Source organism: Nerophis ophidion, linkage group LG10 (genome assembly GCF_033978795.1).
Source record: "Nerophis ophidion isolate RoL-2023_Sa linkage group LG10, RoL_Noph_v1.0, whole genome shotgun sequence".
Classification (NCBI taxonomy): domain Eukaryota; kingdom Metazoa; phylum Chordata; class Actinopteri; order Syngnathiformes; family Syngnathidae; genus Nerophis; species Nerophis ophidion.
This window is the reverse complement of record NC_084620.1, coordinates 68,064,938-68,080,115: the sequence shown is the minus strand read 5'-3', so window position 1 is coordinate 68,080,115 and position 15,178 is coordinate 68,064,938. Positions and strand designations below refer to the sequence as shown.

Below are 15,178 nucleotides of genomic sequence, written 5' to 3'. Positions count from 1 at the left end.
GCTCTAGTATTTTCTACTAAAAGTGTGCCGTTATCTGTGTCTCCTGAAAACGAAATTAATAAAACATGCTTATATGTCCTATTTCTAAAGGAAACTAAGCAAACACAGTTCAATTCCAACACAGCACTCAGAAATAACTACCGTATTTCCTTGAATTGCCGCCGGGGCGCTAATTAATTTAAAACCTCTTCTCACTCCTGCGCTTACCAAAGGCATGCGGTAAAAGTAAGCATGAGCTAATTCTTTTAAAACCTCTTCTCACTCTGGCACTTACCAAAGGTATGCAGTAAAAATTTGAGTGTGACTTAAGCTTGGATCTTAAATCCTACTGAACAGCTCTTAATCTTCTTCCCTTGATTGCGATTTGAAATTACCAGTATTGAAATCAGCCTCCTCCATTTTGACAATGATGACAGGGGAAGTGTCACTCGTGACGTCACCAGTTTGACCAGGTGGTAATACTTAGCATGCGCTAATTCTTTTGCGAAGCGAGTTTGACCCGGCAGTAATTCAAGGCAGGTGCATACTATATGCCCAGGAAATACGGTATACAGTATATGCTACAGTGAGTTGTATCTACATTATTGTGGGTACTTCCTCCTTTCCATTGTATTATCTTTGCTGCCATGTGTGTCACTGTTCAGTAGTGTCTACTTAAAGCAAAAGTAATAAAACGTGCTTATATTTTTTACAGTGATCTGCAAACAGTAAAATTCCAACATTGCATTTCAGCCATTGAACGCACAAGTAACTATACCAGTGGTTCTTAACCTGGGTTCGGTGAGTCGGCTTTAGGGGTTCGGCGTAGCCTCCGGCACGGAAGTATGGACACATCCTAATTATCGTGTAAATAAAAAATTCTCCCTGTCGGCGTATTATGGATACCTCCACAATGTTCCCTCTAATTTTCCATCTGATTTGTAGGTTTTTTGATTGATTGATTGATTGAAACGTTTACTAGCAGATTGCAAAGGAAGAGAATACATTATATGAAACAGTACAGTTTACACAGTAAAGTAGGGATGCACCGAAGGCTGAATACCGAATAATGAATGCAGTTTTTCACAATTTTTTTATATTGCATAAATAGCCTAGAATAAATATTTATACATGTTTTTCAAATAAAGTATTTTTTATTGAATATTGACATTTTTTTAATATTCCAGTAGCCTTTGCTTTTCAAAAAAAGCACAAAGTCTTTTTTTTAAATTACGCCTTCAAACAAAACATGCATTCCAAAAAAAATTAAAATGCATTAAAGTGGATAAACCAACAAATGAATGAGTGTCCTTTTGGTAAAAGTCTGCTTAGCCACAGTAGATATGCTAATAATGTAAACTGAAGGCTCAAGTAAATCTCAATTAAGTGTGTGCTTATAACCTCTTACACTTATACAGGTAGCCTACACAACAGGCTAATAATGTAAACAGAGGCCCCACTAAATCTCAATAAGTGTGTGCTTGTAACCTCATACACTTATACAGGTACACAACATATCCCAACGTCACTGCTCGTTGGTTGATTGCGTCACCGCGTCAAAAAATTGCGTCACACGCCACTATTCGGCCTTGTTCTTAACTCATTCCACCGAAGGCCGAATGTGGCTTTTTTTGCCATATTCGGCCGAATATATTCGGTTACCGATTAATCGGTGCATCCCTACAGTAAAGTACATATTCCATACAATTGACCACTAAATGGTAACACCCAAATAGGTTTTTCAACTTGTTTAAGTTGGGTCCACGTTAATCAATCCATGGTAATGTGTTTAAGGTGCGTAATTTGTTGTGAAATCATGCACTGTGTTGGTTTTGTTCTGTGAACAAGGTGATGTTCATGCACGGTTCCTTTTGTGCACCAATAAAAAAAACATACGTTTCTTTATTTTTCACTATAGAAGGGTTCAGTGAATGCACATATGAAACTGGTGGGGTTCGGTACCTCCAAGAAGGTTAAGAACCACTGAACTATACAGTATATGCTACAGTGAGTTATATCTACAAAATTGTAAGTTCTTCCTCCGTTTCATTATCTTCTCTGTGCTGCCATATGTGGCACTGATTTATAGTGTCTACTAAAAAGGGAAAGTAATGAAACGTGCTTATTTTTTACAGCAAACTGTAGGTAAACTTTGCAATTTAGCAATTGAACGCAGCACTCGCAGAAAACTATACAGTATATGCAGTGTTATATCTTTATTACTGTGAGTTCTTCCTCCTTTTCGTTATCTTATCTTCGCTGTTATCTGTGTCTACGCAAAAGGAAAACAATATATTGATCTTTAAAAAGCAAACAAAAAACGAACATGCACGTTGCCATGCAGCCATTGAATGCAGCACCAGCAAATAACTAGCGACTAAACTCGTTTTTATTTTACTTTATTTGAATAAGAACTCGTTTAAGCTCAAGTTAATATTCATTTCAGTATTTGGGTGTTTTAGTGTTCCAATTTACACGTTTATAACATCAAGTTATGGTTAAAAAAATAAATAAAAAAGTCCTACCGCAAAAGAACCGAGTCTTCATTGATGGCGACAGAGCATCTATTTACACCGCCATGGTTTGTCGAAAAACACACCAACAGCCAGCATTAAAGGAAATACACAAATCAGTTTTTTTCACATTCAAATTTTTTCCAAGGAAAAAAACAGAGCGCTCACCTTCCTTGTCGAGTTAGAGTTTATTCTGTCAGCTAGTCTGTTTGGCGACAAACATCTGTTTACCGAGGGCCGCCTCATCCGTGACGTCACTGCGCGGCTATTTGTAGATTGGGCGCTTCTGCCACCTACAGTCCAGGAGTAGAACTACAAGGCAAAAAACGAAAGCTCTCCTTTTACTGCAGTAACATGTATGCACAAAATGTTATTGAAGTAGTGTTCTGTGCCTTTTTTAAAATACAATATTGAGCGCTTAAAAAAATAAAAATAATCTAATTGGAAGGTGACGAAGAAGATACCCCACAGGACCATGAAACAATATGAGGACTAAACTAGGAAAAGTACAAAAGAAACCCACTAGATTTAGATAGTAGTACTTTATTTATTCCGTCAGGATACAATACATACATACTATGTATGTATATATATATAAAATCTATTCGAATACAAATCGAATCGTTTATGTTGTGAGATTCAGAATCGATTCTCATTTTAAAAAAATCTAATTCTTTTTTAAATAAATTTTGTATTTTTTTTAATCAATCCTACAAAACAATACACAGCAATACCATAACAATGCAATCCAATTCCAAAACCAAACCTGACCCAGCAACACTCAGAACTGCAATAAACAGAGCAATTGAGGAGACACAAACACCACACAGAACAAACCAAAAGTAATGAAACAAAAATGAATATTATCAACAACAGTATCAATATTAGTTATAATTTCCTCCTCTCTAAGGTTCTCATAGTCATCATTGTCACCGACGTCCCACTGGGTGTGAGTTTTCCTTGCCCTTATGTGGGCCTACCGAGGATGTCGTGGTGGTTTGTGCAGCCCTTTGAGACACTAGTGATTTAGGGCTATATAAGTAAACATTGATTGATTGATTGATGATAATTTCAGCATAGCAGTGATTAAAAATCCCTCATTGACATTATCATTATACATTTATAAAAATAATTAAAAAAAGAACAATAGTGTCACAGTGGCTTACACTTGCATGGCATCTCATAAGCTTGACAACACACTGTGTCCAATGTTTTCACAAAGATAAAATAAGTCATATTTTTGGTTTGTTTAATAGTTAAAACGAATTTACATTATTGCAATCAGTTGATAAAACATTGTCCTTTACAATTATAAAACCTTTTTTTTTTTTTTAAATGTACTACTCTGCTAGCATGTCAGCAGACTGGGGTAGATCCTGCTGAAATCCTATGTATTGAATGAATACAGAATCGTTTTGAATTGGAAAAATATCGTTTTTGAATCGAATTGAAAAAAATCGACATATTATCGAATCGTGACCCCACGAATCGATATTGAATCGAATCGTGGGACACCCAAAGATTCACAGCCCCTAGTATATATATATATATATATATATATATACACACACAAACCCCGTTTCCATATGAGTTGGGAAATTGTGTTAGATGTAAATATAAACGGAATACAATGATTTGCAAATCCTTTTCAACCCATATTCAATTGAATGCACTACAATGACAAGATACTTGATGTTAAAACTCATAAACTTTATTTCTTTTTTGCAAATAATAATTAACTTAGAATTTCATGGCTGCAACACGTGCCAAAGTAGTTGGGAAAGGGCATGTTCACCACTGTGTTACATCACCTTTTCTTTTAACAACACTCAATAAACATTTGGGAACTGAGGAAACTAATTGTTGAAGCTTTGAAAGTGGAATTCTTTCCCATTCTTGTTTTATGTAGAGCTTCAGTCGTTCAACAGTCCGGGGTCTCCGCTGTGGTATTTTATGCTTCATAATACGCCACACGTTTTCGATGGGAGACAGGTCTGGACTGCAGGCGGGCCAGGAAAGTACCCCCACTCTTTTTTTAAGAAGCCAAGCTATATGTAACACGTGCTGAATGTGGCTTGGCATTGTTTTGCTGAAATAAGCAGGGGCGTCCATGAAAAAGACGGCGCTTAGATGGCAGCATATGTTGTTCCAAAACCTGTATGTACCTTTCAGAATTAATGGTGCCTTCACAGATATATAAATTACCCATGCCTTGGGCACTAATGCACCCCCATACCATCACAGATGCTGGCTTTTGAATTTTCTGTCGATAACAGTCTGGATGGTTCGCTTCCCCTTTGGTTCGGATGACACAATGTCGAATATTTCCAAAAAACTATTCGAAATGTGGAGTCGTCAGACCACAGAACACTTTTCCACTTTGCATCAGTCCATCTAAGATGATCTCGGGCCCAGAGAAGCCGGCGGCGTTTCTGGATGTTGTTGATAAATGGCTTTCGCTTTGCATAGTAGAGCTTTAACTTGCACTTACAGATGTAGCGACAAACTGTTTTTAGTGACAGTGGTTTTCTAAAGTGGTCCTTAGCCAATGTGGTGATATCCTTTAGAGATTGATGTCTGTTTTTGATACAGTGCCGTCTGAGGGATCGAAGGTCACGGTCATTCAATGTTGGTTTCCGGCCATGCCGCTTACGTGGAGTGAATTCTCCAGATTTTCTGAACCTTTTGATGATATTATGGAGCGTAGATGTTGAAATACCTAAAATTCTTGCATTTGCACTTTGAGAAACGTTGTTCTTAAACTGTTTGACTATTTGCTCACGCAGTTGTGGACAAAGGGGTGTACCTCGCCCCATCCTTTCTTGTAAAAGACTGAGCATTTTTTTGGGAAGCTGTTTTTATACCCAATCATGGCACCTACCTGTTCCCAATTAGCCTGCACACCTGTGGGATCTCCCAAATAAGTGTTTGATGAGCATTCCTAAACTTTATCAGTATTTATTGCCACCTTTCCCAACTTCTTTGTCACATGTTGCTGGCATCAAATTATAAATTTAATGATTATTTGCAAAAAAAAAAAAAAATGTTTATCAGTTTGAACATCAAATATGTTGTCTTTGTAGTATATTCAACTGAATATGGGTTGAAAATTATTTGCAAATCATTGTATTCTGTTTATATTTACATCTAACACAATTTCCCAACTCATATGGAAACAGGGTTTGTATATATATATATATATATATATATATATATATATATATATATATATACATATATATATCGGGATCTTTCTGTGTGGAGTTTGCATGTTCTCCCCGTGACTGCGTGGGTTCCCTCCGGGTACTCCGGCTTCCTCCCACATCCAAAGACATGCACCTGGGGATAGGTTAAGTGGCAACACTAAATTGGCCCTAATGTGTGAATGTTGTCTGTCTATTTGTGTTGGCCCTATGATGAGGTGGCGACTTGTCCCGGGTCTACCCCGCCTTCCGCTTGAATGCAGCTAAGATAGGCACCAGAACCCCCCGCGACCCCAACAAGGACAAGCGGTTAAAAATGGATGGATGGATATAAGGTAATTAAATAATATACTTAATAATAATAAATAATTAAATTATATTAATGATTTTAACTTGACACAGAAAAAGGGAGAAAGAGACGAGAGAGAGAGCGAGAGAGAGAGCGAGAGAGAGAGAGGGGGGGGGGACTACTGGTATGTGTAGTGAATGAAAGTATTAGAAGGCGGGAGCAGCAGTTACAATGAAAAAAACAAGGATCAAGAGAGAAACCTCTTCAAAAACTCAGGATGAATTAATTTAATGGGAGCCCTCTTTCACCCAGAAAAGCATGGAGAGTGTGCACCAGCAAGGGGTAAGTAACCAACAGCAGCTTTGATTTGAAATGTACTTGGTGTTGAAAATGCATGCATTTGAACTTGCTGGGACGTTAAAAAAAAATATGAGTCGATCTCCTGTGTTGACACTGACATAGAAGTGAGAGAGAGAGGATTTCGAGCTGGAAAACGCATCGTCAAATTGAAATAGGAACTTTTAAAAAATATAAGAGGAGTAAAAGAACGGTATAAAGTTTTTTTTACACATTTAACTACTGTTTAAAAATCCATTCATGTTTCTTTTTAATATCATAATACAATTTTAGATCAATGCTTGGCAAAAAAAAAAACAATTGCTTTGTGGTGCTCTTGCATCCATTCAGGGTTATGCCTTACCATGCCATTGATAGCTCCCATTTCCACTGGTTTATTTAGTAAAACAAAACTGTTTGATGAATTAGGCCGCGGTCCAACTATGTGTTTATTTTTCAAAGCGGATGAGAAGATGATGCCGCGGTTCATAGGCCTCTCCGGATGAATTTTCCCACTGTTGCCAAAAAAAGACAATCACGTTAAGCCAGTGGGAATTCAAGAGACTCGCATAAAATATCAGTCATTTGTGTAATTAGGCAAAAATGCTATTTACTTATGTTTTTGGTTAGTCTCAGTGCTTGTCCCCTTTAAATGTTAGTGACATTTTTAAAACGTAATTAAAATATTTTTCAAAAATTATGCCAGTTTTCTGCCAAAATCTATGTAGTTTTTGATTGATAGTAATTGAGAAAAAAATCGTATTTCTATGAATTTCCTATGAAACTATTCTCCAGATTCACCTGAAAAACTTCATTTGACATTTTAAACCTATTATTTTAAACATGGCAAAAGTTGTTTAAATTTACGGTATAAGAAACTATAGACCAGTTTTATAACTTCCACAATTTTCAAAAATCATAAATATAAATTTCAACAACAGATTGGACAAACTCATCAATAAAAGTGGAATGCTTACCCACAACCAATACGGATGGAGAGCTAACGTCTCAACATCGATGGCATTAATGGAAATAATGGAAGAAATTACCAAATGAAAAGCTTTGGCTGGCCGGATGCTGCCCTCGGGCCACCAGACGAATAGAACTTTCTTACAGCGCACCTAAGGAATCAATACTGCGACCAAAAGTGTTCAATCTTTATACAAAATACGTTTGTAAAGTTATTTGCAGACCATGTATTTTGTTCAGGCGTTGGGGTCTGAGGATCCTGGTTCTTAATGTGTTTGGAAGCGGCGTCCTCAAAGAAGATAAGGACAGAAGACAAAGGGCACCAAAGGCGTCTTTACGTCTTCGGATGGCTCACAGGAGGCTGACCCTTGAACCTTGCAGCAATGAGAATGGGCTTTCGGCGGCAAACAAAGTCCCTAGATCCATCGGAGGCAGCATTAAGGACAAGATTTCTCTTTGGGAGGAAAAGGAACCGTCAAAGACGACAAAAAAGCAGAATGAGGACCATACAGAAAATGGCGGAAGAGTGGTTAAAGATACTGTCAGGAAATGTGTAGCGAGAGAGAGATTAGAAATAAATACTACAGGCATTGAGGAACTGAAAGAAAGTGTGGAGCATCTCAGGGATTCAAGACCGTGTTCGCCCAATGACAACCAGGGGAAGAAAGCGGTCTTCACGCTTTTTAAAAAGCTGGACGCCATGGGTGACGGAAAAGCTCCTCCAGAGCTGGGGAACTACTTCAGCCCACCGAGAAAAGACCAGCAAGCAAGACGGAAAGACCTGAGCGAGTCTTCTGGAAAACCAGAAGGACAGCAGCAGGAGAACGTGTATACGGAGCCCGTTAACCCAGTCCCTAAACCAGAACGCACCTTCCAGCATCCGGTCCTTAGGAAGCAGAGGAACTTACCACCGCTGCCCAAATCATCCTCAAGACGCCCACCTGGCGCTAACAACAACAACAGGTAATTGAAATTCAAATCTGTACAATTCAAAAGTAAAAAACAAAGGAAAGAATAATTTTTTTCCACTTTGACAGGAAACCACTTGAGTGTGAGGAGGCCCTAAGTTCAAATAGTCGCCCTGTGCCACTGACTCAGGAGCATCACTATGAAGACATCCTGGGTAAAAACAGTCATTACCCTTTTGGCCCGTTATTTAGGGTCGGTGCTTTTCTTTCTGTCTCTCACTCACAAAAACACACAACAGTGTGAAGAAAAATCTGCACAATTTATGGTAAAATACCAGCAGCTGTGGTTGCCAGGAATTCACCGTAAATAAAAACACAGTCAAGACTAGGGCTGTGAATCTTTCGGTGTCCCACGATTCAATTCAATATCGATTATTGGGTCACGATTCAATTCAAAATCTATTTTTTTTTTCCAATTCAACACGTTTTTCGATTCAAAAACGATTTTTTTCCCGATTCAAAAGGATTCTGTATTCATTCAATACATAGAATTTCAGCAGGATCTACCCCAGTCTGCTGAAATGCTAGCAGAGTAGTAGATTTTTGTAAAAAGCTTTTATAATTGTAAAGGACAATGTTTTATCAACTGATTGCAATAATGTAAATTTGTTTTAACTATTAAACGAACCAAAAATATGACTTATTTTATCTTTGTGAAAACATTGGACACAGTGTGTTGTCAAGCTTATGAGATGCAATGCAAGTGTAAGCCACTGCGACACTATTGTTCTTTTTTATTATTTTTATAAATGTCTAATGATAATGTCAATGAGGGATTTTTAATCACTGCTATGCTGAAATTATAACTAATATTGATACTGTTGTTGATAATATTAATTTGTGTTTAATTACTTTTGGTTTATTCTGTGTCGTGTTTCTGTCTTCTCTCAATTGCTCTGTTTATTGCAGTTCTGAGTGTTGCTGGGTCAGGTTTGGTTTTGGAATTGGATTGCATTGTTACGGTATTGCTGTGTGTTGTTTTGTTGATTTGATGAATTCATAAAAATACATTTTTAAAAAATCGATTTTTTTTTTTTACAAACGAGAATCGATTCTGAATCGCACAACGTGAAAATCACGATTCGAATTCGAATCGATTTTTTTCCCACACCTCTAGTGGACATTACGGTATGTTGATGTTGAATTTGTTAATTTTACACTTTATAACTGTTTTTGATTATGGTGAATTACTATAAAAAAAACGGATAAATCGGAACCTATTTACGGAAAAAACACTAAAGAATTTACGATATAATATCGGCAGCTTTGGTTGCCAGAAATTCAAGGTAAAACAATTTTAGTGTTGCCAATTAGCCCAGGAGTCGGGAACCTTTTTGGCTGAGAGAGCCAAAAAGCCAAATATTTTAAAATGTATTTCCGTAAGAGCCATATAATATTTTTTTTAACACTGAATACAACTAAACGCGTGCATTTTTAAGTAAGACCAACATTTCTAGAGTATAATAGGTCTCTTATTCTTTGTAATAACATTGTTATTCTGAAGCTAACTGTGGAGGGGGCGTGGCCTGCAGCGACAGGTGCATAGATGGCCCATCTGGGCCTTGTTATCTAATCACCTGTCGCTCTGTTATAAGCAGCAGCCAGGAGGAGAGACTGGGCTGGGGCTGGAAATACTATTGCTGGAAACTTATTGAAAAATAAAACAATATTGTAACCCTGAAACAGGCTCTCATGTCGGTGCTTGGGGGTCTGAAGAACCCCCAGGCGGGCAAGCCCCACACTAACCAATAATAAATAAATAACTTCTTACCATTAACACAACTTCTTGAACAGGTGCGGTAGAAAACGGATGGATGGATTAAAATGCATGAGAATGTTTTATATTTTGAACATTATTTTTAACACTGTGATTACAAGTGGAATTATTCATTACTTATCGTGTTAATCAACGTCAGCTCAGATTTATCAGAGAGCCAGGAGCAGTCATCAAAAGAGCCATATCTGGCTCTAGAGCCATAGGTTCTCTACCCCTGAATCAGCCTATCCCCAGGTGTGTATATTTGGAGGAAGCCGGAGTACCCGGAGAGATCCCACGCAATCACTGGGAGAACATGCAGAGTCCACACAGAAAGACTTGGAATTGAACCCAGGACTTTCGCACTGTGAATGATGAGCGCTAACCACTGTTCCACAATGCTGCTCTTCCACCAAAACTAGCATTTGCAGAATGTTCCTGTATGACATTTTGACAGTAACATTTACTTTGTGCCCAAATATTTTGCTCTTTTTTTTTAAAGTTAATTTAAATGACAGAAGCAAGAAATACCTTTCAGTCATGGTTAATCAAAATTCAATGAAATTTAATTTGATGAAAAATGATTGAATGAATGTGGAATTGGATGTCTCCCAAAGCATTACCCTATTTTTAAAATTAATTAATAAAAAAAATTGTGTTTGAATTTTTATTTATGATTTCTTTTCCTTACCTCAAATATGGGACTTCCTCTTTTTCAAACATCCTTTTGATAAAACAGTCTCGTGACAGCTGCATTCGTCCAGGTCACATGTTTGTTTTTGAGTGACAGGAAGAAAAGCTCCATCTTGCTTGGGGAGAAGTTATGAAGCGCCATCTAATCTCCCAGCTGTATAGAAAAGAAACATAGAGGAGTTATACAAACCCTATTTCCATATGAGTTGGGAAATTGTGTTGGATGTAAATATAAACGGAATATAATGATTTGCAAATAATTTTCAACCCATATTCAATTGAATGCACCACAAAGACAAGATATTTGATGTTCAAACTCATAAACTTTATTTATTTTTTGCAAATAATAATTAACTTCGAATTTCATGGCTGCAACACATGCCAAAGTAGTTGGGAAAGGGCATGTTCACCACTGTGTTACATCACCTTTTCTTTTAACAACACTCAATAAACGTTTGGGAAATGAGGAAACTAATTGTTGAAGCTTTGAAAGTGGAATTCTTTCCCATTCTTGTTTTATGTAGAGCGTCAGTCGTTCAACAGTCCGGGATCGCCGCCGTCGTATTTTACACTTCATAATGCGCCGCACATTTTCGATGGGAGACAGGTCTGGACTGCAGGATGGCCAGGAAAGTGCCCGCACTCTTTTTTGTACGAAGCCATGCTGTTGTAAAACTTGTCTTGCTGAAATAAGCAGGGGTGTCCATGATAATGTTGCTTGGATGACAACATATGTCGCTCCAAAACCTGTATGGGCCTTTCAGCACTTACAGGTGTAGCGACAAACTGTATTTAGTGACAGTGGTTTTCTGAAGTGTTCCTGAGCCCATGTGGTGATATCCTTTATAGATTGATGTTGGTTTTTGATACAGTGCCGACTGAGGGATCGAAAGTCACGGTCATTCAATGTTGGTTTCCGACCATGCTGCTTACGTGGAGTGAATTCTCCAGATTCTCTGAACCTTTTGATGATATTATGGACCGTAGATGTTGAAATCCCTAAATTTCTTGCAATTGCACTTTGAGAAACGTTGTTCTTAAACTGTTTGACTATTTGCTCACCCAGTTGTGGACAAATGGGTGTACCTCGCCCCACCCTTTCTTGTGAAAGACTGAGCATTTTTTGGGAAGCTGTTTTTATACCCAATCATGGCACCCACCTGTTCCCAATTAGCCGGCACACCTGTGGGATGTTCCAAATAAGCGTTTGATGAGAATTCCTTAACTTTATCAGTATTTATTGCCACCTTTCCCAACTTCTTTGTCATGTGTTGCTGGCATCAAATTCTAAAGTTAATGATTATTTGCAACAACAAAAACATGTTTATGAGTTTGAACATCAAATATGTTGTCTTTGTAGCATATTCAACTGAATATGGGTTGAAAATGATTTGCAAATCATTGTATTCCGTTTATATTTACATTTAACACAATTTCCCAACTCATATGGAAACGGGGTTTGTAGATAAGAAAAATAGGAGTTATAATATTTGTATCTGATTGAGCACGTTTCCTTGATTAGCGCAATTGTGGCCGTCGAGGATCCCTGCTGCCCCCTGTTGGCGTGGAATGTGTAATTATTATCCATTCGCAGAGAGCCCATATGAAGACATCGAGTTGGAGAGTCAGTGCTCCCAGCAGTCTCTGCCGTCCTCTCCTGGTGCAGACACAAGCAAGGTTGCATCACTTCTCATGAACTTATGTACGCGGACCAAAAGTCTGATTGGGATCATGTTCTCAGGTTTCAAGACCAGGCTTCTTTAGACAGAATTCCGGTCGGAGCTTCAAGCTGCTGGATCTGCGTCGGCCCGCCCAGCAGACCCATGGTAGCGGCGGTGTTCCATCTCCACTCCAGCTCAGCCCCACGTCCGTCCCACCCGAGCCTGGACCTGGGCTGTCCGGGGAGTCCTACGGCCGTCCGTGTCGTAGGACACCAACAGTACAGTTTTCTGTTTTTATTTTGCATTTCAACTCACTATTTTCTTTGGATCTATGTTGGGATTTTTCATTGTTTTCCTCACAGGTGGTGCTGAGGATCAACAGCATCTTTGAGGCTCGGATTGGGAAGAAACACCTCAGGAGGATTTATCAATATGCTGAGACCAGCTCAGGGAGAGGTAACATTTGTACTATTTGCATTCGGTTTTTAGCCAATTGCTGTATTTTTGCCCGGGTTCCCACAAACAGGGTGGTCTGGGTTAGTTTTTGCCTCATTCCTCACTTCAAGCATGAGTAATATATGAAGAATGCACCACTGACCTAATAAGACCTGAGAAGTCCGCAAGAGATAGAGATGATACAGTATTATCTGCTCATGGACGCTACCTGGTGCTTGTTTGAGCTCACCGCAGCTAGTCCTGGATAGTCGCACTCCTGAAACTATTATATTACAAACCCCGTTTCCATATGAGTTGGGAAATCTTGTTAGATGTAAATATAAACAGAATACAATGATTTGCAAATCATTTTCAACCCATATTCAGTTGAATATGCTACAAAGACAACATATTTGATGTTCAAACTGATAAACATTTTTTTTCCGCAAATAATCAGTAACTTTACAATTTGATGCCAGCAACACGACACAAAGAAGTTGAGAAAGGTGGCAATAAATACTGATAAAGTTGAGGAATGCTCATCAAACACTTATTTGGAACATCCCACAGGTGTGCAGGCTAATTGGGAACAGGTGGGTTATAAAAGCAGCTTCCATGAAATGCTAAGTAATTCACAAACAAGGATGGGGTGAGGGTCACCAATTTGTAAGCAAATTGTCGAACAGTTTTAGAACAACATTTCTCAACGAGCTATTGCAAGGAATTTAGGGATTTTACCATCTACTGTCTGTAAAAATCATCAAAAGGTTCAGAGAATCTGGAGAAATTACTGCACATAAGCGATGATATTACGGACCTTTGATCCCTCAGGCAGTATTGCATCAAAAACCGACATCAGTGTGTAAAGGATATCCCCACACGGACTCTGTAACACTTCATAAAACCACTGTCAGTAACTACAGCTGGTTGCTACACCTGTAAGTGCAAGTTAAAACTCTGCTATGCAAAACAAAACCAATTTATCAACAACACCAAGGAACGCCGCTGGCTTCGCTGGGCCCGAACTCATCTAAGAAGGACTGATGCAAAGTGGAAAAGTGTTCTGTGGTCTGACGAGTCCACATTTGAAATTATATTTGGAAACTGTGGACGTGGTGTCCTCCGGAACAAAGAGGAAAATAACCAACCGGATTGTTATAGGCACAAAGTTCAAAAGCCAGCATCTGTGATGGTATGGGGGTGTATTAGTGCCCAAGGCATGGGTAACTTACACATCTGTGAAGGCACCATTAATGCTGAATGGTCCATACAGGTTTTGGAGCAACATGTTGTCATCCAAGCAACGTTATCATGGACGCCCCTGCTTATTTCAGCAAGACAATACCAAGCCACGTGTTACAACAGCGTGGCTTTGTAGTAAAAGAGTGCAGGTACTTTCCTGGCCCGCCTGCAGTCCAAACCTGTCTCCCATCGAAAATGTGTGCCGCATTATGAAGCGTAAAATAAAACAGCGGAGACCCCTAACTATTATATAAGATCCACTATGGACTGGACTTTCTCACTATAACGTTAGATCCACTATGGACTGGACTCTCACACTATTATGTTAGATCCACTATGGACTGGACTTTCTCACTATTATGTTAGATCCACTATGGACTGGACTCTCACACTATTATGTAAGATCCACTATGGACTGGACTCTCACACTATTATGTTAGATCCACTATGGACTGGACTCTCACACTACTATGTTAGATCCAGTATGGACTGGACTCTCACACTACTATGTAAGATCCACAATGGACTGGACTTTCTCACTATTATGTTAGATCCACTATATACTGGACTCTCACACTATTATGTAAGATCCACTATGGACTGGACTTTCTCACTATTATGTTACATCCACTATGGACTGGACTCTCACACTATTATGTTAGATTTACTATGGACTGGACTCACACTATTATGTAAGATTCACTATGGACTGGACTTTCTCACTGTTATGTTAGATCCACTGTGGACTGGACTCTCACAATATTATGTTAGGTCCACTATGGACTGGACTCTCACACTATTATGTCAGATCCACTATGGACTGGACTTTCTCACTATTATGTACATCCACTATGGACTGGACTCTCACAATATTATGTTAGGTCCACTATGGACTGGATTCTCACACTATTATGTTAGATCCACTACGGACTGGACTTTCTCACTATTATGTTAGATCCACTATGGACTGGATTCTCACACTATTATGTTAGATCCACTATGGACTGGACTTTCTCACTATTATGTACATCCACTATGGACTGGACTCTCACACTATTATGTTAGATTTACTATGGACTGGACTCACACTATTATGTAAGATTCACTATGGACTGGACTTTCTCACTGTTATGT

The 15,178-nt window shown here is 38.6% G+C and overlaps 2 protein-coding genes across 7 annotated transcripts in view; one reads left to right on the top strand and one right to left on the bottom strand.

Moving 5' to 3' along the window:
• Window positions 1-15,178, bottom strand: part of slc37a3 (solute carrier family 37 member 3) — a 69,404-nt gene that overhangs the window by 31,509 nt on the left and 22,717 nt on the right. For 4 of the 6 annotated variants that reach the window (XM_061914526.1, XM_061914528.1, XM_061914522.1 and 1 more), the window contains exons 2-4: window positions 10,705-10,860; window positions 2,661-2,804; window positions 2,505-2,543 (exon numbers count right to left, since the gene is read on the bottom strand). The gene's annotated coding sequence lies outside the window, so the exon portion shown is untranslated. The remainder of the gene's footprint in view (window positions 1-2,504; window positions 2,544-2,660; window positions 2,805-10,704; window positions 10,861-15,178) is intronic. The other 2 variants (XM_061914524.1, XM_061914527.1) reach the window with 1 other exon arrangement.
• Window positions 6,193-15,178, top strand: part of LOC133561214 (DENN domain-containing protein 2A-like) — a 34,890-nt gene continuing 25,904 nt past the window's right edge. Inside the window, exons 1-6 of the mRNA XM_061914532.1 lie at window positions 6,193-6,326; window positions 7,530-8,252; window positions 8,327-8,412; window positions 12,229-12,383; window positions 12,448-12,645; window positions 12,730-12,823. Coding sequence (XP_061770516.1) covers window positions 7,636-8,252; window positions 8,327-8,412; window positions 12,229-12,383; window positions 12,448-12,645; window positions 12,730-12,823 — 1,150 coding nt within the window. The 5' untranslated portion in view covers window positions 6,193-6,326; window positions 7,530-7,635. The remainder of the gene's footprint in view (window positions 6,327-7,529; window positions 8,253-8,326; window positions 8,413-12,228; window positions 12,384-12,447; window positions 12,646-12,729; window positions 12,824-15,178) is intronic.